The sequence below is a fragment of the Thunnus albacares genome, chromosome 22 (assembly GCF_914725855.1).
Source record: "Thunnus albacares chromosome 22, fThuAlb1.1, whole genome shotgun sequence".
In the NCBI taxonomy this organism is placed as follows: Eukaryota; Metazoa; Chordata; class Actinopteri; order Scombriformes; family Scombridae; genus Thunnus; species Thunnus albacares.
The window spans coordinates 3762799-3787537 of record NC_058127.1 but is presented as its reverse complement, the minus strand read 5'-3'; the positions used below and the strand labels follow the sequence as shown (position 1 = coordinate 3787537).

Genomic DNA, 24739 nt, shown 5'->3' with positions numbered 1-24739 from the left:
CTTGTCTCTGTTTAATGGTCATGACTGTATACGTTACACAGCTTCGATCATCTACAGTGTCGTCTCCAAAGACTGAAACATAAAAGAAAATGTTTGTAAAAAAATGTAAACTTCATTTAAATTATTATACACTGAAGTAGAAGTTTGGCAGTTCGACAGGTACACAGTTGTAGATAAATATAGAACATTAACATCCTCAAAATCAAGTTTAATAATAACATTTAATTTACTGTAGCTTAAAAAAGAAAAAAAAAACTTCAAAAAAGTTTTTTATATTTCTGTTTACTCTAAAAAAAATTATAAAACAAAATGGTATTTTTTTGGTACTAATGGAGCAATCTGGAGTACAGTGACAATAATTACCATCCTCACCTATTTGATTGTACTCACTTGAGCCTGATGATGTCTTTGAGGAAAAGCAGAACACCGCTGGAAGATAGAAAAGGAAAAATAAAGTCTGTTATTTCAAAAAAACAATTGTTGTCAACAAGTGTTGTCTTTTCTACGCGCTGCACAAATGAGTACAATTATGTAAACTGTATACAAATGTAAAAAATAAATAAATAAATAAACACAAATGTACATTAAAACTGTAAAAATACATTTTTGGTTTTCATTAGTGGATGCATTTTACCATCCTCAGGTTATTGTACGGCTAAATACTATTGAATTTCCCAAAATACAAAAAAACTGTACTACATGGAGGAAGAGTTTTTAGGCTAATGATTTGAAAATGATATGAAATAAATGTTTAACCCTCATAGTAATTTTGTTTTTTGTTTATATATATATATATTTACAATCTGATGGTTTGTGGCTCTTTTGGGGGAAATTCTTTTATATTATTCCTTTTACACTTTTGTCTTTAACTGGACAGTTAGCATGCGCAGCGTTAGTCACCATGACTGATCAGATGTTACAACATAATGTTAAGAGATGGAGAGGACAGATGGATTACTGTGAGAAGTACTTGACAAATATAAAGACCACCAATATAAGAAAAGTTGGGGGTACTTCAGGACAGTTTTGATGATGGACTTTGAAGCTCTTTGGTATTAGTACATAAACTATTGGATAAAAGTTTGACAGAGTGCCATGTGCTTCTCATCAAGCTTTTTCTTTATTTTGGTAGTTATTTACACACAATATATTTGGGAATATACTTACCTGTACTGCCATGTCTCCAAATACAAAGAAATCCCACCACCAGCAGCACCAGGGACACTGTTACAATGATAACAGCAACCCACAGCAGGAGGGGGATGGAGGAGCGATGGAGGACAGTATGGTTCCCTTCATGAGGTGCTTGAGAGGTGACAGAAACACTCTTTGCTACAATATATATAACTGTGTATGTATGGATTACATAAAACATTTATTTAAACAATTAAACTTAAAGAAATATGAAGAATATTCACCAGGAAAGTGGCACTAAAAGGTCACTTTTATTTACCTATGAGGTCATAATTTAGGCAGGACAGATGTAAAATATTTAGAAATTATTTAACTAGCTAATAGTTATAATTTTAACAACACTGGTAGACACATTCCCTTTTTCAAACAAACATTTATACAAACTTTCTATCAAGTGTCAAACAACTGGACTTCTCATAAGAAGGGTTGCCATCATCATGTGTAATCTGCATGAATTCTGGCCAAACCACCAGCAAAATGTCATCTTCATTTAGTTTTGTAACACTCTTGTGTCTCACCTCCGACAGCCAACCAGCTCTCTGGTGATGTTCCGACATCAGAGGTGCATTTGTAGAGTCCTTCATCAGACATGGAGACACTGTTAATGGTCATCTCTCCTGCTGCAGTGCTCTTCATGAAGACACCATCTTTGTAGAAATCAGCTTGGAGGTTGGTGGAGTTTGTCTTGTTTCTGCAGCGCAGAGTCACATCGTCTCCCTCCATCACAGGAAGGACGGGACTCTCCAGGATCACAGAACCAGCTGAACAACATATTGAAAAAATACTAGAAATATGTTATATGTACAATGTTGCAGTAACACAGTAGAAAATTGGGAAAAATTCAGACAGGATTGGAAAAAATGGCATCCATAATTTTATTCATATCGCACCATCACTTGCAAACTGCAAACTAAAGCTCCTCATTGAATGCAATATGTGTCAGATTTAGACAGAATGCAATAGAAAAATAATGCCAAAAATAAAATAAGATAGTATAGCAGTAGGCAGAAGTTTACACATATCTGTACCATAGTTAATTTGTGATTTTTATCATAATTAAAGAAATTATTTTAAGTTTCATCACAGACACAGACTTTTAAACATAGACAGGTTCTGGTTTGACCCTGACTCCACATGAATGATTATTAAATGTTAAATGATGAAGTTTAGCCGTCTACTCTCTTAATAAGGAGCGTACAGGCAACATGGGACATAGACGATGTCTCATTGTTCAATATTTTAATCTTCCCCTATACAGATTCCATGAGTTTGTAAAATATATATTTAATAAATCTACCAAATTTACCGTAAACCTGATCATCTTGAACATGTTGAATTGAGAAAAAAGGATTTTATACATTATATAGTGTAACATAGTGTCATACTGGACATACTGGGTGAGAAACAGATAATTACCAGTTCAAAATGGATATATAGTGGTTTTAGAAACACAATAAACATACTGTACCAGTGACAGTGATGTTGACACTGTTGCTTCTCTCTCCTCCGTCAGTCTCACACCAGTATTCTCCGCTGTCTGTTCGATAGACTTTATCAAGGGTGCAGACGGACTCTGTTGGCGTCCTCTTAATATCACATACTGGAGTAAATTCCTCATTATTCTTGATTCCTCTCAACTGAGTCGAGTCATCAAACCCAACACAGTCAAGAGAAACTGAGTCGTATTCAAAGTGCTGCAGTCTGTTTGGAGTGATACGAAGAAAAGCTGCATCTGAAACCGAGAGGTAATTATTTTTTAAAAAGTATCCAATGAAACATCCAGAACTGGATCAAAGTAAATGATTGTAGGTGCGTCCACCTTGTGACAGAAACAGTTTAAATTGTGTCTCTTTTCAAGATACATTCAGATTTTCACCAGCAACATGAACATTAATTAATTAATGATCGAACAGAATATACAACATTAAACTAAATTGTAGGAACCTAAATTACATCATAGATTCAAAAGGTTCATGTCAACCTTCTACCATGATTCTTTAGATGAAAGAATGATGCATAAAAAGTATCTTTAGGATTTTGTATTTGTTACTTACCACTTTCCTGAACTTGCTGAATGATTTCAAGCATCACTGGATGAACAAAGGAACAGAGTTGTACATCAGACATCAGATATTTTGATGTAAATGACCATGAAAAACTTATAAAAAGACAAGAAACCATGACAGGTGAGTACTCACACAGTCTGAAGCAGAGAGCTGTGACCTCCATGCTGTCTTGCTGCTGACTGTCTGAGCATCAGACTGAATGCAGCTAAATTATAATGTAAGTTAGAACTTCCTCTTCCTGTGTTTTGACAGTCTTTGAGTTATAGACTCTCAGTCAAGAGGGGTCGACCATCCCTGACTTTCTGATTGGTTCAAGTATCCCTAAAGTTAGTATAACCTTTACCCTACAGACAGTAAAGGTGCTCTTTTTTACTTATTCTCTGCAAATCATTGCTGCAAGAAACCTAGAAAGTAATCTGGTCAGTACTCTCCAATGTTAAACGTGAAAATGCTCAGTAAATTCAAATCCTTTAATTAGGTAAAAGTAACAGTATTTCAATTAAAGTTAAACTCCTGCATTCAAAATGTCACTTAAGCCTGCATTATGCATAGGATATGTTTTGAAAAGACATTCAGGGTTTATCACTAAACTCTCTCACCTCACTGTATGTCCTGGAATAATGATCTCACATGTATTAAATCACTAAGGGAACTGTGTTGTCAACTTGTAGCCACAAGATGTCACTGTAGAGTGTGAGTCTGTCAAATCAAATAGTAAACGAGGGAAACAAGAGTTTCATCTTCCATGTTTAAAAACACATTGGAGAGAGGAATGAATGAATCAATGAAATGAAAAGGTAATTCAAACAAACAAACAAACAAACAAACAAACAAAAAAAATAGAAAATACACTTCTTGGAGTGTTTTGGGTTTCCTTATCAGATAATCCACTGACGGGTTCACAATTGTTCAAGTATGTCTTAAAACAGTCAGGAGTCCAAATGAACAGTGAAACATGTTTTTCTTGCTGTAATCATTCCTCCTGTTCATACTGACCATTAGAAGATCCCTTCATAATGCACTTACAATGGAAGTGATGGGGGACAAAATCCACAGTCGTCCTTCTGTGCAAAAATGTATTTTAAAGTTTATCTGAAGCTAATATGAAGCTTCAGCGTCCAAATGAGTCAAATCAAGTAGATATCTTTCAACATTACAGTCTTTTTAGTGCCAAAGTTCCTCTTTTTGTTACTATACTTCCACCACAGCTCAACAGGGAAACACTGTCCGAGGAAACACAGCCTTTGTCATTATAATCATCTTTTTGATCTCTAATGAAAGTTATTCAAACACTGGGGAAAGATTTTGCTGAACCCTGTGAGCGCTCTGAGTAACCAGACTTTATAAAAGAGATTGGGGGCAAAATCATGTCCCGGTATTTTGTCGTTTTTCAAGTCTAATACTTCAACTTTCAATTTCAAAAGTTTGCTTTCCAGTTGGAATATTGTTTTTTAAATTGACAAAGCATTCGACCCCTATTTCTCTCTGTAGAGAAACCCTCACTGTACATGAGGTATGATATCATGCATGGATGGTGTCGCACTTTGGAATAGCAGAGGATGTGCCTCCATCGGACTATAAGAACCAGTTAAATATTACTACTCTGCCTTTTTCTCATCCCTTTTAAAGACAGAATAAGACCAAAGTCACCATTTCTGACACAAGATGTTGTGTGGATAGATAAAGGAAGCATAAAACAACTTTCATCATTCATCAAAAAGATTTTCTTTTCATTTTTCCCATTTTTAACTTGCATCATGGATAATATTACAGTCAGGGAGCTTCAGCAGTAAAAACATTTTAATCAAATATCTGTCTTTATGAGGCTAAAAGATCCTGGTGTGTCTGCTAGAAAGTATATTTTGACACGTTAACAGCCAAAGTTTCCTTATAAATTCATAGATATTCTCGTCATAGATCATCAGTAAATGTACGCTCAAATAACGAATACATTAAAAACAACACCAGTGGAAATGTTTCATGTGCGTTCAGTGTCTGAGCAGTAACGTTACAAACTGATGTGTTCACAGTATAACATGCGGAGATATTTCACACATCATCTGTCATGTTGGAGGACACCTCTACAATGCTGAGTGAGCTCTGCAGTCTAATTATTATACGGACACATGAACTGTGCAAATACTAACTTCAAGGCTTTAAAAGACGCTAAAAACACCTGCAGACTGATCAGCTGTTTGTCATTTCTCTAAAAATGTTCTTCCCCGATTACTATGAAACTATGAAGCCAGAATAGTGACTTTAAGTTTTGTCATTGAAAACAAAACCTGAGCTGAAAAAGGAAACACTGGTATTGAAACACTTGTATTGAAAAAGTTGAAAAGCAGATTATCTTCAGGAGTTTTTAATGATTGTTTTACTTTCCCTTTGTTTGTTTTTTCTTATGCACACTGTGAAAACTCAGTTTCACTATTTGACGTTGTGTTGAATTACACGTTAACTCTGCTTAGCAACAAGTGAGTCGTGAGGTGATTAATTTGTAGTGCGGGGGTTGCACATTGACAACGATTTTTAAAAATGTGCTTTTGGAGGCCTTTTGTGATGAATTTCAGGGTATAATGAGTTTGAATAGTAACATAATTTTATATGTTTCATATCTAAACATCATAATGAATCTATAGCAGTTTGGGGTCCCATCAGTTGGAGGCACGAGGCAGGCAGTGGCCAACCTCACGTAATGGTAAAGTCTGCCCCTGCTGAGCTAAGTGAAACATTGCTGTTGTTGTTGTTGTTGTTGTTCTTGCACATTAAAGCATGCAGATGTCCTAATATGAAAATGAAAACTTGGAAATGTGCATTATATGTCCCCTTTAAGCATCTCAAAATTAACCACAGACTAGTCAGAGGTGGAGACGTACAGTATATCATGTTTGACATGGTTAAACTTTCCAAGGTCTGAGATATATATAATGCTCAGAAAAACTGAAAAACTCAGTTCAAAAAAACAGTTTAGAAAAAATAGAAAAGTCTTCATTTACTTCTATAAATCTTCATTTCTTGAACAAATTATTTCCTGACAGATCACTCAGCCTGTCACATGTGAAAAGAGGAAGGAAGTGTTTTGATGCTCATGTGTTAGTAAATGAACGTTTCAGAACTGCGTCAGAAGTTAAAATGACTACACGTCTTGTTCGCCTTCTGGGTAAGAATTAAACTTTTTAATTTACTGTAAACTCACTAAATGTGACACTCTGACAAAAAAGGGTACAACATATATATGAATATGAATATATATGAATCCTGCATTTTAAATGTTAACTACCTTCATTTTAAGTGAAATCAAAGAAGAATTAGCAGTGAAATGTTTATTTAAATGTTAAGAGTTCTGAGAGCTTCGGTTGGGGATTTAAAAACAAAGCGGCACGTTGTTGTGTTTTGCATATATACAGTATCTTGCAAGGCAAATTTGGGGAATTTTCTTATATTTGCGATATGACTGTGTGGGTCTGTAAAGCACACGGTGACATTTTGTCCATCAAAGGTTGTCAAATGTTGACTTGGTTTGGCTGTCTGAGTATAAAGTTGTGAAATCATCAAATGGAATTTAACTTACAGTATTTTTTTACTGTTTAAAGGGGTATTTAATCATGATATTTAAAACAAAACATGCGGTTTTGTTGTAGGGAGTGTTGCATCCTGTTTTTGTGGCTTACAGTTGATACTGATTTCCTTCAATATATCAGTGCAGATACACTGTACTGCAGACTCTGCAAAAGTCTCTCAAATAGCAGAAATAAAGCATGATTTGTTTCTTTACAAGCATGCAATTTTGACTTTGCATTTGCATTTCCTTAACATGCATTGACATTTGCACACAATTTTTTTTTGAGTTTTTGAGTTTTGTTCAGCTTATCATTGTATGTCCCCACCCCCATTCTGTGGTAAAGAAAAAAGCATGAACGGAAGAAGAGAGATCACAAAGCAACATACAACTTTACCTTGTAGCTACATCATAACTGTCTTTAGCTTAAGTGTTTATATTGTCTTAAGATTCTGTATATACTGTATATTTGATTTGTGTAAATATCATAAATATAATTTGAATAAGCATCAACTTTTTTTCCAGCTTTCAGAAATCGACGATGCAGCATCGTATACAGCCCAGTGATAGATTGACCTTCAGTGACTTCACAGTTTTGGTTTTACATCACATGATCGTCTTCATTCTCCTACAGTCATGTGCAGGTAATTTCAAAGCAAAATACTCCAATAACCAACAAGTCCTCCAAATCAAACGACCAAATACGTGGTTTGTGTTTTGTTAAGGTTAGAGAAACATGTGGTGTGGGTTAAAGTTACTACCTCCTTAAAGTTAAGCCACTTTTGTTGTCATGGTTGCTGAGACTTGTGACTGGAAACAGGAAATGAAAAACCGTCTCTTGTTGCAAAGTCTTCTGTTGTGTTAATGACCCCACCCAACCCACTACTTCTACAAGAGGAAATGTGTTAACTTATACACTCACCAGCCACTTTATTAGGTACACCTGTGTGATCTAATGCAATCCCATACAACAGCTCTGTAATAAATTATACATTTACAAAGCTTAGAATTATCACCTTTCTGACAATGTCAACAAAAACTGAAAATATATAAGCTTTGTAAAAGTAGAATTTATGGAAGAGCTGCTGTTTTGAATTGCATTAAATTGCTCAGGTGTTCCTAATGAAGTGGCTGGTGAGTGTATATGCTTTGGGTTGTAATTACTACGGCCACCAGATGGCATCTGTCACTCAAATGTAACTAGCTATATGTCATTATTGGGCGACTGACATTATGACCCATTGTGTTGTTTTTTGGGTGATACAGTCTCTCAATAGCGCTATGTGTGTTGGAAGTGAATGGACACAAACTCAACTTCATCAAATTCAAAAAATGCAGTTGCATTGATTGATAACCACCAGATTGCAGCTCATTTAATTTTTATGTTGTTATGTTTGCTACTGTACTGCACTCCAATTTTATGCAGGATAATGTACATGTATTTGACCAATCATTGGTACTAGAAGTAGATCATGATGCATAAAAAGAGTCCAATAGAGTTATAACGCAGTTGAGACAGCTGGAATTAAAAAACAATCCTGTTTTCTTCCTCAGGTCAAACTCAGGTGATTGGTCCACCTCAGCCAATAGTGGCGACAGTTGGTGACGACATCATTTTGCCGTGTCACCTGGAACCTGCGATCAATGCTTCTGACTTGAGGTTGGAGTGGGCGAGACCTGACCTGAGCCCTGGGTTTGTACATGTGAGGGCGAACAGTCAAGAATCTGTGGTTGATAAACAGCCGTCCTACAGGGGAAGAACATCACTGCTAACTGACAAATTAAAGGACGGAGACATTTCACTGAGACTCTCTGAGGTGAAACCTTCTGATGAGGGAACATACAGATGTCTTGCTCCCACACTGGGTCGGGCTGCTTTCATCGAACTTATCGTTGGTAAGACGATATATATTCATGTATAGGTTTGTTTTTACATGACATTTGAAAATATAGTGTGCTTTGAATTGTAGGATGGCCACTTTTGGGAGTTACAAATACAGCAGAATGACAAATAAAGACAAAATATTTGGAAATGTTTGGAAGCTGCTGATCACGAAGAAATAGTCAGTGGTGGAAGAAATATTCAGATCTTTTACTTGAAGGAGTAGTTCAACATTCTGGGGAATTGCTGAGAGTTAGATGAGAAGATCATAGCCTGGCGCTCTCTAAAGGTAAAATAATCTGCCTACCAGCACCTCTAAAGCTCACTTGTGGTTTTATGGAGGGTTATGAACTAGACTATTTCTTGGCCGGGAGCTGTGACCTTCTGTTATGAAAATACACTATATATAACCCCCGTGAAACCATCGCTATGCTGTTTTTACACTTTGGTTTTTGCACAGATGTGATTAGTATTTACCTGGCACACTGTATTTGCATTATATATGTGAGCTCAAAGAAGCTCAAAGATCCCCTCCATGTCTTATAACATGCAAAATACTTTGCTTTGAATAATAATTTGTGTCTGATGTGGTTTGTCCCTAAAATAAAGTTCAATTATCGTGTTAAAAACCTTAAAATGACATCTACTCCTTTTCCCTTATAAAAATCCAGAATCTATGAATATGTCACACTTGTGTTATTTGCATACTGGACCACAATTGGCTCCAAACTAGCTGTGATGTCACAATCATAGGTACATGCTTTGAACCCTTTTCAGTGAACACAGAGAAACTTTCTGTCTTCTTTGGACAGTAGTTCCATCTTTTTTCCTTCCATTAAAGAGATAGACACATTTTATCTTTACAGATTTTTAGTATATTTATACTTATTAGCTATATCTGTACATGGTTAATATCTATTTTAATTTGGCCCATTATTATGTGTTTGTATGTATCCTAATGAATCCGTTTAACACAGTTTGCGCACATATAACTCAAGTTCCACTTACTCACTGTCATTCAAACTTTCCATGATTCTGAGCACCTCTAGGACTTGTCAGCCATGAAAAAGCAACCTAACCTTGAGCAAATAAGTTTTTTAGTTCCCCAAACTTAAGCAGATCCAAACCATGGAGGTGGTGGATCATTGTCTGACTCGAACACAGCTTTGTATGTCAATAACTTTAGTGCCACCTGCAAGCAAAGACTCTGATTGGCTTGGTTGTTCTGTCCAACCTGACAAACAAAATACACACGACACAAATTTAAGATGTGGGTGAGAATTCAGAGGAGACACACTGTTATAATGATTAACTTGTATCAGATGCAGGAAAATTATATCTCCTCTCTCTCATTTTAGGTGCTGTCTCTTCACCTTTCATAAAGGTGATAAACAGAAACGGCACAAACGTGGTGTTACGGTGTGAGTCTAAAGGCTGGTATCCAGAGCCTGAGGTGTCTTGGCTGGACGGTAAGGGAAACCTCCTCTCTGCTGGACCTACAAAGACAGTCAGAGGTCCTGATGACCTCTATACTGTCAGCAGCAGAGTGACTGTAGAGAAGAGGCACGACAACAACGTCACCTGTAGAGTCCAACAGAAGAACATCAGCCAGACCAGAGAGACACACATTATTGTTTCAGGTAGAAATGATTAATAAATGTATCATATGATTACATTAAATACCATGTTGTTCTGTGGTTTATCATTTCAATTAATATCTTCACAGCCCTGTCTTCATATATGAAATGTATCTTGGCTTCGGGCTTGATCAGTGTCTTTCTGTCGGCTGTATTCATAATACATGGATCAAGACAAAGGTATAATTTTGCTTGTCTTTTTTAAATTTCAAGATACTAAACTCATTGACACACACTCTGTCTCACTTAAATCTGTGTTTTTTTAGCTTATATTTGTTTAGATTTTGGCAAAGTGGTGCCATTAAAAATGTATGCTGAATTAGCTACTAGCAATTCCTGTTTACAATTTACTCATGTACGTGCAGACAACTACTGGATTACTTTGATACTGAAGAAAACTTAAAAATGTGATAGTTCTCAGGCAAGTTCTACAGTTATAAGGAGCATCATTTTTCAGTGATTTTTAAGTGGATTTATGGACATTTGTTCTGATTGAATATAATATTATCCTCATGTCACACCACACGAGTCACAATTGATCTGAAAATATGTTTATCATGTATGAGTGATTTGACTGAGTTATGAACCGGAAAAGGAATTCCTTAAAGGGGATATTATGCACATTTCCAGATTTATATTTATATTCTGGGATTCAACTGGAATATCTTTGCATGATTTACATTTAAAAACTCCTTATTTATCTTATACTGGCCATTTATGCAGCCCCTCAGTTCAGCCTCTGTCTGAAACAGGCCGTTTTAGCTGCTGTCTCTTTAAGGCCTCCCCCCCAAGGAGCCTTTATACAGTCACCTCAAGTTTTGGAACTTTGACCATATTTAGCATAGATATCCAAGATCATAACAGTATATATTCATAACAGGAAACCACACAAAGCCCCTTTAATTTCCTCTATGAGCTGTGTGTCACAGCCCCTTCTGCATCTCCAACTGCTGACAGCGTTGTAAGCAGCCAAATCAGCAGCTAAACTACAACAACTAACTTCCTGTCGTTTGTAGAACACCTGTCCCTTTCATCTCAGACAGTATCTTCACCTCCCATCTCTCCCTCTGCGCCCCCCTCAGGAGGCTCATCTCACAGTTTAAAAACATCTGTTTTGGTATGATGGATAAAAAAAATTCTGTAGCTAACTGGAAGCTAGATTGAAAAATTAGAGTAATGTGTATCAGTCAAAGCAAAGAAAAGATCAGGGTTTGCATCCTGTCCTTTGTCAGAGTCACCGCTGGTTTACTTTAACTGTGAAGATGAGGTTAACCAAGTGTTTTAGTTGCCTAAACTCAACCAGAACATAATGTGACAGATATGTGTAATTTTGGAAAGACATAACAAATGATGTAATGTTTTATTGTTTACTAGGTGTGAGTTCAATCAAGATTTAAATGAGGTAACGACACAGAAGACAGACGTGTTACTGGAGCAAGAAACAGCTGGTGCAGAAAAAAGCCCAGCAGAAGATGAACTTCCTGCACCAGCTCAGGAAGTTTAACCTGCGAATCTGTTCTCTGCACATCCATCACTGTCTTGTTTGGATCAACCACCAAACCAGACAAGAACAGACTGCAACTGACAGTCAGGATTGGAGAAAAGATCCACAGTACCCTTCCTCCAGAACATGTACACCTCCAGAGTCACTGCAGACCTTGGACATAACCTATTCCAACTTCTCCCCTCTGGTAGGTGCTACAGAACACTACAAGCCAAAACAACCAGACACAAGAACAGCTTCTTCCCTCAAATTACACTTCTCAACATTTAAAGCAGCCACAGAAGGTTTGATAACAATTAGTCTGAAAAAGCTACAATTCTATTTCACCTTTATATACATACATATAATCAAATGTAATTGAAAACTTGTGCAATAACCTCACTACCTCTAACTGTATTAACAATCCTGAATGTATAAATGTAGTTTGTTGTGCAATTCTTACCTGCATATAATAGCTATATATATTGTATTAAGCTATAAGTTTGCTCATATTTGTTTAGCTATATGTGTGTTTACTGTATCATCCTGTCAATGTGTCCTCTACACCAGGGGGTCAAGACCCACACAAAGGGTCGCTGGATTAATCTAAGGGATTGTGAGATGATTAATCGGAGAGGAGAACAGAAAAAAAACGTATTTCTGACATACAAAATGTTTTTTTCAAGCTTTCCACAAATTTTTATTTACTGTGAATTACTTTATTTTATCTCCTCAAGGCTCTAAAAGTTAAGTCCTCTTTTGTTTAGCTTTTAGACAATGTAGCGTGTGATGAGGGGTTCCAGGTAGACTTTGCTTTATTTTAAGGAGTCACAAGCCAAAATGATTGGGAACCACTGCTCTTCACTGAGTTTACCTATACTGAGAGTATAAGTAAATAGGTTCTTTCAACTTATACAACTGAATTTATACTGCTTATGTATAAATGTAATTTATGAAATATTACATCACCAACCACAACCTTAAAGTGACTAAATAACTCAAATTGTTAATGCGTTTATATATCTCACCATGTTTCAAACATGCAACAATGCAACCTCTAATTAAATATGAACTTAGATCTGACAGTTTTTGATAACTTCAGGTAAAACTCAGCATAATTTTAAGTTAAGGGTTCTGGAAAAACATTAAACATTTTAAACAGTTTTTCACCTTTTCAACAAAAATGAAATAAAGCTCTTATCAGCGTGACCAGTGACTGTGGTAACTTTAATCCTTTAAGACCTCCAGTCTGTCCACTTTTGGACACTTTTTTCATGGTGGATTTCTTCCTTTTGTCGGTTAAGAAGTGTTTATTGTCTGTTTTCTCTCAATCCTTTCATAGCTGAATACAGCAGCTGTGAGGAGACGAGATTGCTTAACAATAACCGGTCGATCCTATCATGTAATTATTCATTCAATGCAGAATCACTCAACAACCGACAAACAAAACAGAACAACTTTCAAATACCATTTACCTGAAGAGAAGCCTTTTGCTAAAGCAGAGTGTTGCACTGCTGTCACTCAATAAAAGACTTGCAGTGCGAGAAAAATGCACCAACTAACTTTAATTTTTACTATTTTTTTTTTACATAGCGGCTTCTTATTGATATCTGTGATAGATTCATTGTGGAGGCAAAATCCAATCTGACAAATTCACAATTCACCTGCATCAGGATGTTATAAGCTTAACCAGCTGGATGAATGGATGAACAACAAACAAATGAATAAATGAGTCCTCAGGTTATGGATGTTTTGTTTGACAAATCTCCTGGCAACCAGAACTGTTCTCAGAGAACATCAGTCTTACCGGTCTAAGTCCTCAAATATCTTGTTTTTGTTGCAGACAACAGTCGACTATCAGAAGATATTCAGTTTACTACCAGTAAATACAGAAACCAGAAATTATTCATTTGTGTGATTTTATATTATTTTAGAGGCTGGAATCAGAGAATTTTTTCTTTGAAAAATGACTAAAATGAATAGATTATCAATATAGTTGCTGGTTAATTTTCTGTTGACTGACTAATTGATTAATTGCTGCAACTCAAATTTTCCCCTTCTATCAGGGATTGAAAATAAATAGATTGGACAAACATTAACACACAACACTTTTCAGTATTAGTATAGATGGCTATATAATTGTCCACAACTGCTCACAAAACGTGATATCTTAACACTTATCATGAATATAGATACTGACAGATAGGAGAGTGTATAGTAAGTACTGTCTTTTTTCTTTTTTACTTGAAAAATATCATTTCTGTTTTGAAAATGGACCTCAAAATTAACCATGAGTTCATTTTGTTAGAAAAAATGCCAAAGGGGATAGTCAGAACTGAAGATGAGTATCTTATTAGAATGTAAGGATAACAGCATTTAAACTTATAACAAAAAACTGACTTCAGAAACTAAGGCCTAGTGTAGAGAAACTGCAGGATTTAATGGAGCAAGTAAAAGAAATGGAGCAGTTAACATATGGGAAAAATGTTACAGCAGAAGATATGAAGATATTACACCTCAGCTTAACAAAAAGTAACCTACAATAATTTCATTAGACATTCAGACAGCTAATAGATTGTTATTAGATAAAATAGATATTGGGAGGAGTCAACAGGGGAAGCACACCCTTTTATCTTTTTCATCCTTTTTTAATCATTATTTTTATTAATAGCATTATTACTATTTATGTATTTAATTATTTGTTTCTCTCTTTCCAGTTGTATCATGTTTATGAAATTAATATTGATTGGTTATTTAACTTGTACCCTTCTTTTTATTCATTAGCATTCACCTTACCCTGATGGTATATGTAATTCAACTTGTATCATTGAGTGACCTGTTTTCGGTGGTGGGGTGGATGAGGGAGGTCAGTGATAGAACAGGCGATAGAAAGACCTGTGAATAATATGAATTTGAATGTATACATGGATGGATTATTGTATGGATTAGGGGGTGAGTGGGGAAGGGGTTTGGAGGGTATATATATGAGTGTTTTGTACTTTATGTTATCTTTCATTAGTTTTGATATTATTATTTTTGCTTTTTTTGCGTTTTTGTGTTTGTTGTTGTTATTATTTGTCCTTTTACCATTTTTTTCTTTCTTTGTTATTTACCTTGGTTATATGTCACTATGGTGCCTCACATCTTGAAAAATTAGGTTATAAAAAAAGAATTTAGCAACCAGGAAACATCTGCTTTCAGTTTATTTTGATGGCCTGTGTAGTATAAATATTAGTGTGTATATACCTCATTTGTGTTATACTGTTGTACTTCATTTTTGATCAGAGAGTCACTGTATTCAGAATGACATCTCGTTATTTGTAGAATGTTATTGTGTTTTGCCCCTCAAGGCCACCGTATGTCATCCATTATAAATAATTCTAATGCTAAACTTAAAATACAACTTTTCATTTTGATGGGATACATTCTATAAATGAATCGATTCAAATTGTATAAACTGGGCTGAAAGAAACTCTACACATTTTGCTTTGAGACCATCCATGTGGATATTTTTGTTGTCCTTTTGTGACACGACCACCAGGAGTCACCACAACCAAAAGACCCAAGACCAGTAATGCAACAAGAGAATTGTTCTAATCTTAAATGTGTCCCTCTGTTATAATTATATTTTTATTGCTACGGCTCATAGAAGATCCGATCTAGTGTGTTATGACTGAATCAGCCAATCATGTACTTGTTGTGTATCTATTATAACTTATTACTGCTTGATTTTCATTGTTAAATCAAGCTTCAGATACATCTTTGGAGCAGTCCAAAGGTGTTGGATTGGAGCAGTTATTTAGTAAGAATTGTCAGTAATGCAAATTTGCATTGTTGACGTCTCTGAGTCTGTACGTTAACCCAGGATGAGACTGTGGTTACGTTGCATGTACGATAAAACTTTATAAGGTCTAAATATATTGTAAATATATACAGTCCTCAGAAAAACCAAACCACAGTTAAGAGACAGTTTGCCTTAAAATGACTAAAAATGATTTTCATTTACTTCTGATAATCTGTATTTCATAATTACACACCACATGACATCTGACTTGTGAAATGAGGAAGTCTACTTTTTATTTGTGACCCTTTCACATTCGCTCTCAGAAAAGAGAACTAGCGTTCTTCATACTGTAGATAAGACCAAGTAAAACTTGTATATTAAATGTTGGATATGTCATCATTTCTTAATGTTAAAAAAATTAAAGCTTTGACTGATAAAACAATGTGCAGACTATGTACTTTGCATTCAAAAACAAATTTTCTATGTTTTTTTATAAGGCATTATATCATCATAGTCTATTTAAATTGGACTTAAGGATGTTGAATTTTTCATACATTTAAAAGTTTGACTGTATTTTTATACAATTACAAACTTTTATACAAACCTTTTATAGTGAATGATGAACTCCTTTGACTATAAAAGTCAAAACTACATTCCTTCTTAAGTGAAACTTCAAGATAAAGGCAGGAAATACTTATTGAATATAATTTCATACTTCAACAGTGGTGGAAGAAGTACTGTTTTACTTGCCTACAGTATGTAAATGAAACAATAAATGTGCCTTAATTCAGTATTTTACTACGTTTATTGATAATATACTTTAAACCATGTAGAAAGGACGGTTAAAGTTAATCTAAATGTCAAAAGTTCTTCTTTTAAATAATAGTTGTGTGAACTTAATGATGTGCGAACATGTAATCAGTGTTTAAAGGTTGTAGCTGCTCAAAGTGAGGGAGAAAAGCAGCCTTTTCACAGGGTCATTTATTCTCAGCATTTAAGATTGACTTGATAGTTACAGCATTAAAAGTATTTTTCAAGTTGTGAGTGAATGAAATAATATATAAAACATATAAAAGTAGTCTAAATCTTAACTCAACCATTGTCCACATAGTCTACACCCAAATGTTGTTTTTATCATTTTTTACATAAGAATACAAACATTGTTTTCATCATAAAAAAAGATTATCTGCAGTAGTTCAAATAAACCAGCAGCACTTCCCACAGGCAATCAGACAAGTTTTAAACCAATTTATATCCTATATTTATATTTTTAAGCTTTATATGTATCTGTATTCCCTGTTACATTATTCTGTTATGCTGCTATCAACATAAGATTTTTAACAAGGCAAGTTTTGCACTGTTCACTCTTTTTTGCACAAACTGTATTAACCTGTACAGTCAGTATACACCTTTATTATTATATGTTTATTTTATTTTGTATTTTACTTTTTTAAACTTCTTAACCTCTGCCATTCCAGATACTGTTATTTTATTTCTCCTTTTTAACATAAACGGCAATGTAGACAGACTGCAAAGTAAGAATTTCATTGTAATGTGTAACCTGCTGCTCTGTGTGTTTGACAATAAAGTCTTTGAATCTTGTATATTTAACACCTTAATTTATGCCCAGCTTTATTGTCTTACCTTGTAAGTTTCTCTAAATTATGCAGCTTCATCTTAGAAGCTCAAATTATCACCTGTATCTGCAGCATCTAAAACAAAACACAGATGAAGATATAAGTCACGCCTTTTGAAAATAGTTCACATGTCTGCTTACTACCTCTGTGGTTTTCAACCTTTTATTTTAATCTCAACAGTCAACGTTCAAATATAGATGCATGTGAAGCAAGTCTAACAGCTTATGTAGCTAATTTGCTTGATGAAAGCTGCCACAGTGTTTCGTACGTGCTCATAAACGTGCTTTCTGGTACACAATTAGGCAATCCTACCAACCTATAAACATATGATAAGAAGTAAAGATATGAGAAATGAAATAAAAAATAAACAAAACACCATCATAAAGTGTATTTAAAGTGTGATGGTTCACCAGGAACAGAAGAGACAATGCATGCTAACTGCCTTCATGTTAACTCTGCTGAAGGGACGTCAAACCCAAATCGCTTTATCACGTTTTCTGCTTCATTAACTTTGTGACCAAACTATCTTACAAGATAAAAATCATTCCAGCATCATCCTTACTTTGGCAGTTTTACGTGTGAGCAAGTATCTGTTATTTTTATGTAACTTTGAGTTTCCCACAGTGAAGTAGTCCCACCAGCAGCAGCAGCAGAGCCACCATCACGATGGTGAACACAGTCCTTAAGACGAGGTAAATATGACAGGACTGATCTGAGGTGTTGTCTGAGGAAGAGCGCTGAGTTTCTTTGTGACGTGCTGCAAAGAATATAAGAAAAAAAGACGTTATTGATCCCTGGAGGGGAAAGTCACATGTCACAACAGTACAAGGAACCTGTGATACCTTAAACATTTATTTAAACAATTAAACATATTAACACATATAAACAACCTGGAAATATGAAGAATATTCAGCAGGAAAGTGGCACTAAAGGCAAGATGGTTGTAAAACATTTGGAAATTATTTCCAGCTAATAGTCATAATTTTTTCACAATACTGGACACATTCCATTTTTCAAACAGACTTTTATAAAAACTTTCTACCAAGAGTCAAACAACTGGACTTCTCATAAGTAAGGTTGCCATTACCATGCACAGTCTGGCCGTACAACCAGCAGAATATCATCGTCATTTTGTTTTGATACACTCTTGTGTCTCACCTCTGACAGCCAACCGACTCTCTGGTGATGTTCCAACATCAGAGGTACACTTGTAGAGTCCTTCATCAGACATGGAAACATTGTTAATGATCATCTCTGCTGCTGCAGTGCTCTTCATGAAGACACCATCTTTGTAGAAATCAACTCGGAGGTTGGTGGAGTTTGTCTTGTTTCTGCAGCGCAGAGTCACATCGTCTCCCTCCATCACAGGACGGACGGGACTCTCCAGGATCACAGAACCAGCTGAACAACATATTGAAAAAATACTAAAAATATGTTTTATGTACAATGTTGCAGTAACACAGTAGAAAATTGGGAAAATTTGAGACTGGAGTGAAAAAAAATCACATCAAATACCATTACCTTGATATCAAATTCAATTTTATTCATATGGCACCATCATTTGCTGACTGCAAAGTAAAGCTCTTCACTGAATGAATACGTTTCAGATTTAGACAGAACAATAGAAAAATTATATATATATATAATACTAACCCTAGCACAGTAGGCAGAGGTTCCCACATATCTGTAACATAGTTAATTTGTGATTTTCATCATAAATGAAGAAATTATTTTAAGTTTCACCACAGACACAGACTTTTAAACATAAAGGTTCTGGTTTGACCCTGACTCTGCATATTATAAAATGCTAAATGTGCTAAATGGCTCCTCACTTAATAAGGAGCGTACAGGCAACATGGGACATAGATGATGGCTCATTGTTCAATGTTTTATTCTTCCCTTATACAGATTCCATGATTCTGTAAAAACATACATTTAATAAATCTACCAAATTTACAGTAAACCTGATCATCTTGAACATGTTGAATTGAGAAAAAAGGATTTTATACATTATATAGTGTGTTATATTGTCATACTGGACATACTGGATGAGAAACAGATAATTACCAGTTCAAAATGGATATGTAGTGGTTTTAGAAACACAATAAACATACTGTACCAGTGACAGTGATGTTGACACTGTTGCTTCTCTCTCCTCCATCGGTCTCACACCAGTATTCTCCGCTGTCTGTTGGATAGACTCTATCAATGGTGCAGAAGGACTCTGTTGGCGTCCTCTTAATATCACATGCTGGAGTAAATTCCTCATTATTATTATTTCTGATTCTTCTCAACTGAGTCGAGTCATCAAACCCAACACAGTCAAGAGAAACTGAGTCGTGTTGAAAATGCTGCAGTCTGTCTGGAGTGATACGAAGAAAAGCTGCATCTGAAACCGAGACGTAATTATTTTTTAAAAAGTGTCCAAAGAAACATCCAGAACTGGATCAAAACAAATGATTGTAGGTGCGTCCACCTTGTGACAGAAACAGTTTAAATTGAGTCTCTTTGCAAGATACATTCAGGTTTTCACCAGCAACATGAACATTAATTAATTAGTGATTGAACCCTTCACAGAATATACAACATTAAACAAAATTACATCATAGATTCAAAAGGTTCATGTCAATCTTCTACCTTGATTCTTTAGATTACTTACCACTTTTCTGAACTTGAGTCCCCAACTGAACAATTTCAAGCATCACTGGATAAACAAAGGAACAGAGTTGTACATCAGACATAGATATTTTGATGTACAGGATTATGAAAAACTTATAAAAAGAGAAGAAACCATGACAGGTGAGTACTCACACAGTCTGAAGCAGAGAGCTGTGACCTCCATGCTGTCTTGCTGCTGACTGTCTGAGCATCAGACTGAATGCAGCTTAATTATAATGTAGGTCAGAACTTCCTCTTCCTGTGGTTTGACAGTCTTTGAGTTATAGGCTCTCAGTCAAGAGGGGTCGACCATCCCTGACTCTCTGATTGGTTCAAGTATCCCTAAAGTTAGCATAACCTTTACCCTGTGTTTTTTTTTTTTTTTTTTTTTTTTACATTTTTGCCCCTGAAGAGTCTCTACACATCATTGTTGCAAGAAACCTAGAGAATAATCTGGTCAGTACTCTCAAATGTAAAATGTACAAACGCCCAGTAAATTCAAATCCTTTAATTAGGTAAAAGTAACACCACTTTAATTAAAGTAAAACTGATACATTCAAAATGTCACTTAAACCTGCATTAACTGACTATGGATACATTTTGAAAAGACATTCAGAATTTATCACTAAATCTCTCACCTCACTGTATGTCCTGGAATAATGAACTCACATGTATTAAATCACTAATGGAGCTGCTTTGTCAACTTGTGGCCACAAGATGTCCCTGTAGAGTGTGAGTCTGTCAAATCAAAGAGTAAATAAGTGAAACAAGAGTTGCATCTTCCATGTTGAAAAGGTGAGAAGAATAAATGAAAATGCTGTATTGGTGCTCTTACTGAAGTAAAGCATCTGAGTGCTTCTTCCACTGTTGCTTTTTTTGTTTTTTCTTTGAATATGTACTCTGTGAAAAGTCAGTTTCACTATTTGATGTTGTGTTGAATTACATGTTAACTCTGCTTAGCAACAAGTGAGTCATGATGTGATAGTCCATCCCCCTGTAGTGCAGGACTTGCACATTGACAATGATTTTTAAAAATGTGCTTTTGGGGGCTTTTTGTGATGAATTATAATGAGTTTGAATAGTAACAGAATTTTATATGTTTCATATCTAAATAGCATAATAAATCTAGAGCCCAAAGGAGGCAGTGGCCACAATTGCATAATGGAAAAGTCTTCCTCTGCAGAAAGTGAAACTGTTTTTTTTCTTTTGTTTTTCTTTTGTTTTTCTTTTTTTGCAATTGAAAGCATGCAGATGTCTTAAAACAAAAATGAAAACTGGGAAATGGGCATTATGTGGCCCCTTTAAGCATCTCACAATTAACCACAGACTAGTCAGAGGTGGAGAAGTACAGTATATCTTAATTTCTTTAACAAATTATCACCTGACAGGAAGGACAAGTTTTTCAGTGTGTGTATAAATAACAGCTACATTTCTGAACTGCGTCACAACAGTTGGAGGGTGAGTGGACTCCTTGTGTGCCTTCTAGGTAAGGATTTAACTTTTAATTTACTGTAAATCCACTAAATGTGATACTTTTAAAGGACTTTCATTTTAAGTAAAATCAAATAAGCATTAGCAGTGACATGTAGTTTATTTAAATGTTAGTGAGTTATCATTTTAAATAATTGTTCCTTTAAGAGTGACAGTAAAACACCATTTTAATGTTGCTGCTTAAGGTGGAGCTGAGAACTTTGGGAATTTAAAAATAAAGCAGCATGTTGTTGTGTTTTGGGTATATATGGTATTTTGCAAGTCAAATTTTGGGAATTTTCTTATTTTTGTGACACGACTGTGTTTGTCCGTAAAGCACACTGTGACATTTTGTCCATCAAAGGTTGTTAAATGTTGACTTGGTTTGACTGTCTGAGTATAAAGTTATGAAATCGTCAAATAGAATTTAACTTCTCTTATTTTTTAAAATTTGTTCAAAGGGGCACAGTATTCAAAAAAGTACGTAGTTTTGTTTCAAGGAGTGTTTGCACCCTGTTTTTGTCACTGACAGTTCATGGAGGTTTCCTTCAACCAGATATTGCATTCAGATATACAGCACAATATCACTGAAGGGCAGATATGCTGTACCTTCCCCATTCTTTGGTAAAGAAAAAGGCGTGAGCCAAACAAGAAAAAGAGAGATCGCAAATCAAGATATAACTACCTTGTAGTTACATCATAACTTTCTTTAGCTCAAGTGTTTTTATTATCTCAAGATTCCTTTACTTTTAAGTGATGACACACTGTATATTTGATTTGTGAAAATATCATAAATACAATTTGAATAAGCATTATCTTCCATTTTACAACTTTTTGTCCAGCTTTCAGAAATCCACGATGCAGCATCCAATACAGCCCAGTGATAGATTGACCTTCAGTGACTTCACAGTTTTGGTTTTACATCATATGATTGTCTTTCTTGTCCTACAGTCATGTGCAGGTAATTTCAAAGCAAACTACTTAAATAGCACTATGTGTGCTGGATTCAATGAACACAAACTTCATTAACTTTAAAAAATGATTCCAAATTATTACCCCAAAAATGTGCAAACTGATTGATAGCCACCAGATTTGGAGTACTAGCAGCTTTTTTAATTTTTAGGTTGTTGTGTCTGTACTGTACTGCAATTTTATGGAGACTGATGTACTGTACTTTACTAGTTATTGATACGAAAGTAGATCATGATCTACAAACTGATATACAAAGAGCCTTGTTGTGTGAAATGGCAGTTGAGACAGCAAGAATTAAAAAACAGATCTGTTTCTTACTCAGGTCAAACTCAGGTGATTGGTCCATCTCAGCCAATAGTGGCGACAGTTGGTGACGACATCATTTTGCCGTGTCACCTGGAACCTGCGATCAATGCTTTTGACTTGAGGCTGGAGTGGGTGAGACCTGACCTGAGCCCTGGGTTTGTCCATGTGAGGGCGAACAGTCAAGAATCTGTGGTTAATAAACAGCCGTCCTACAGGGGAAGAACATCACTGCTAACTGACAAATTAAAGGATGGAGACATTTCACTGAGACTCTCTGAGGTGAAACCTTCTGATGAGGGAACATACAGATGTCTTGCTCCCACACTGGGTCGGGCTGCTTTCATCAAACTTATCGTTGGTAAGACGATATATGTTCATGTATAGGTGTGTTTTTACATGACATTTGAAAATGTGCTTTGAGTCTTAAAAGTCTTAAAAAAACAGTTTTACTTGTTAAATGTGTAACATGTGATGGCAACCCATTCCATATTTTTATTCCTCTGTACATAACAGTATGTTGCCTTGCATTAGTTTGTGAGGCAGGAAGTGAAAAACAACCTCTTGCTACATGCCAAGAGTATTATCGTTATGGTCATTACTGTTATATGAAAAGCAGGACATTTGTGATTTTAGACAATTAAATATTTATAATAAAACAAAGCAGGGAAATAACCATCCTGTCCTTCATCAATGACCAACCCAAGGTTATGTGCCTTCTGATAATGTTTTTCTGATTGTAGTTTTTCCAAGTCTTTATTTGACACACTTGACCACAGTACTGGACAGTAATTCCATCTTTTTCCCTTTCATTAAAGAGATAGACACATTTTATCTTTACAGATTTTTAGTATATTTACACTTATTAGTTATATCTGTACATGGTTAATATCTATTTTAATTTGGCCCATTATTATGTGTTTGCATGTATCCTAATGAATCCGTTTGACACAGTTTGTGCACATATAACTCAAGTTCCACTTACTCACTGTCATTCAAACTTTCCATGATTCTGAGCACCTCTAGGACTAGGGTGCTCAGGACTTGTCAACCATGAAAAAGCAACCTAACCTTGAGCAAATAAGTTTTTTAGTTCCACAAACTTAAGCAGATCCAAACCATGGAGGTGGTGGATCATTGTCTGACTCGAACACAGCTTTGTATGTCAATAACTTTAGTGCCACCTGCAAGCAAAGACTCTGATTGGCTTGGTTGTTCTGTCCAACCTGACAAACAAAATACACACGACACAAATTTAAGATGTGGGTGAGAATTCAGAGGAGACACACTGTTATAATGATTAACTTGTATCAGCTGCAGGAAAATTATATCTCCACTCTCTCATTTTAGGTGCTGTCTCTTCACCTTTCATAAAGGTGATAAACAGAAACGGCACAAACGTGGTGTTACGGTGTGAGTCTAAAGGCTGGTATCCAGAGCCTGAGGTGTCTTGGTTGGATGGTGAGGGAAACCTTCTCTCTCCTGGACCTACAAAGACAGTCAGAGGTCCTGATGACCTCTATACTGTCAGCAGCAGAGTGACTGTAGAGAAGAGGCACGACAACAACGTCACCTGTAGAGTCCAACAGAAGAACATCAACCAGACCAGAGAGACACACATTATTGTTTCAGGTAGAAATGATTAATAAATGTATCATATGATTAACATAAATACCATGTTGTTCTGTGGTTTATCATTTCAATTGATATCTTCACAGCCCTGCCTTGGCATATGAAATGTATCTTGGCTTTGAGCTTAGCTGGTGTCTTCATAGTCATCCTGTCGGTTGTGGGGATCGAGATTAAGGTATTGTTTTACTTGTCTTTTTTAAATTTCAGGATACTACACCCATCCACACACCCTCTGTCTCACTTAGTTATCTTTGGGCTACACTTTGATTATGTTTTTTTTTTTTAGCTGATATTTGTTTACCTCTTTATCTTCTTTATTTGCTTCTAACATCCATGGACAATCACACACCTTACTACTATAGCAATATCCACCTGACTTGCACTAATGTACTGTGTGTTATACTATAGCATATTAACATCGTTGTACAGTGTATCTCTCCAGTGTATCTCTAGCCTCTGTTC

General features: G+C 35.5%; 3 protein-coding genes across 3 annotated transcripts in view; 2 read left to right on the top strand and 1 right to left on the bottom strand.

Moving 5' to 3' along the window:
* Positions 1 to 1680: 1680 nt before the first annotated feature.
* Positions 1681 to 20331, bottom strand: LOC122974451 (Fc receptor-like protein 5). Its single transcript, XM_044342484.1, has 4 exons — positions 20054 to 20331; positions 19902 to 19946; positions 2663 to 2926; positions 1681 to 1955 (listed from the first exon to the last, which is right to left on the bottom strand). Exons 1-4 carry the CDS (start codon positions 20082 to 20084, stop codon positions 1681 to 1683), a joined length of 615 nt encoding a protein of 204 aa, XP_044198419.1. The 5' UTR covers positions 20085 to 20331.
* On the top strand, positions 6368 to 14486 carry LOC122974181 (butyrophilin subfamily 1 member A1-like). Its single transcript, XM_044342145.1, has 6 exons — positions 6368 to 6420; positions 7345 to 7463; positions 8374 to 8715; positions 10060 to 10341; positions 10428 to 10518; positions 11713 to 14486. Exons 2-6 carry the CDS (start codon positions 7361 to 7363, stop codon positions 11840 to 11842), a joined length of 948 nt encoding a protein of 315 aa, XP_044198080.1. The 5' UTR covers positions 6368 to 6420; positions 7345 to 7360; the 3' UTR covers positions 11843 to 14486.
* A 968-nt stretch (positions 20332 to 21299) lies between the features above and the next one.
* The window catches only part of LOC122974450 (butyrophilin-like protein 2), a 66195-nt gene continuing 62755 nt past the window's right edge, over positions 21300 to 24739 (top strand). Inside the window, exons 1-5 of the mRNA XM_044342483.1 lie at positions 21300 to 21386; positions 22213 to 22331; positions 22665 to 23006; positions 23996 to 24277; positions 24364 to 24452. Of these exons, the coding sequence (XP_044198418.1) occupies positions 22229 to 22331; positions 22665 to 23006; positions 23996 to 24277; positions 24364 to 24452 (816 nt within the window). The 5' untranslated portion in view covers positions 21300 to 21386; positions 22213 to 22228. The remainder of the gene's footprint in view (positions 21387 to 22212; positions 22332 to 22664; positions 23007 to 23995; positions 24278 to 24363; positions 24453 to 24739) is intronic.

Coding starts and splice junctions, on each gene's coding strand:
- LOC122974181 (XM_044342145.1), top strand. CDS start 7,361: ATGCAGCATCGTATACAGCCCAGTGATAGATTGACCTTCAGTGACTTC. Junction 8,716..10,059: donor TTTCATCGAACTTATCGTTG/GTAAGACGATAT, acceptor CTCTCATTTTAG/GTGCTGTCTCTTCACCTTTC. Junction 10,519..11,712: donor ATACATGGATCAAGACAAAG/GTATAATTTTGC, acceptor ATTGTTTACTAG/GTGTGAGTTCAATCAAGATT.
- LOC122974451 (XM_044342484.1), bottom strand. CDS start 20,084: ATGGAGGTCACAGCTCTCTGCTTCAGACTGT. Junction 19,947..20,053: donor AGCTCTCTGCTTCAGACTGT/GTGAGTACTCAC, acceptor TTGTTTATCCAG/TGATGCTTGAAATTGTTCAG. Junction 1,956..2,662: donor TGTCAACATCACTGTCACTG/GTACAGTATGTT, acceptor TATGTTGTTCAG/CTGGTTCTGTGATCCTGGAG.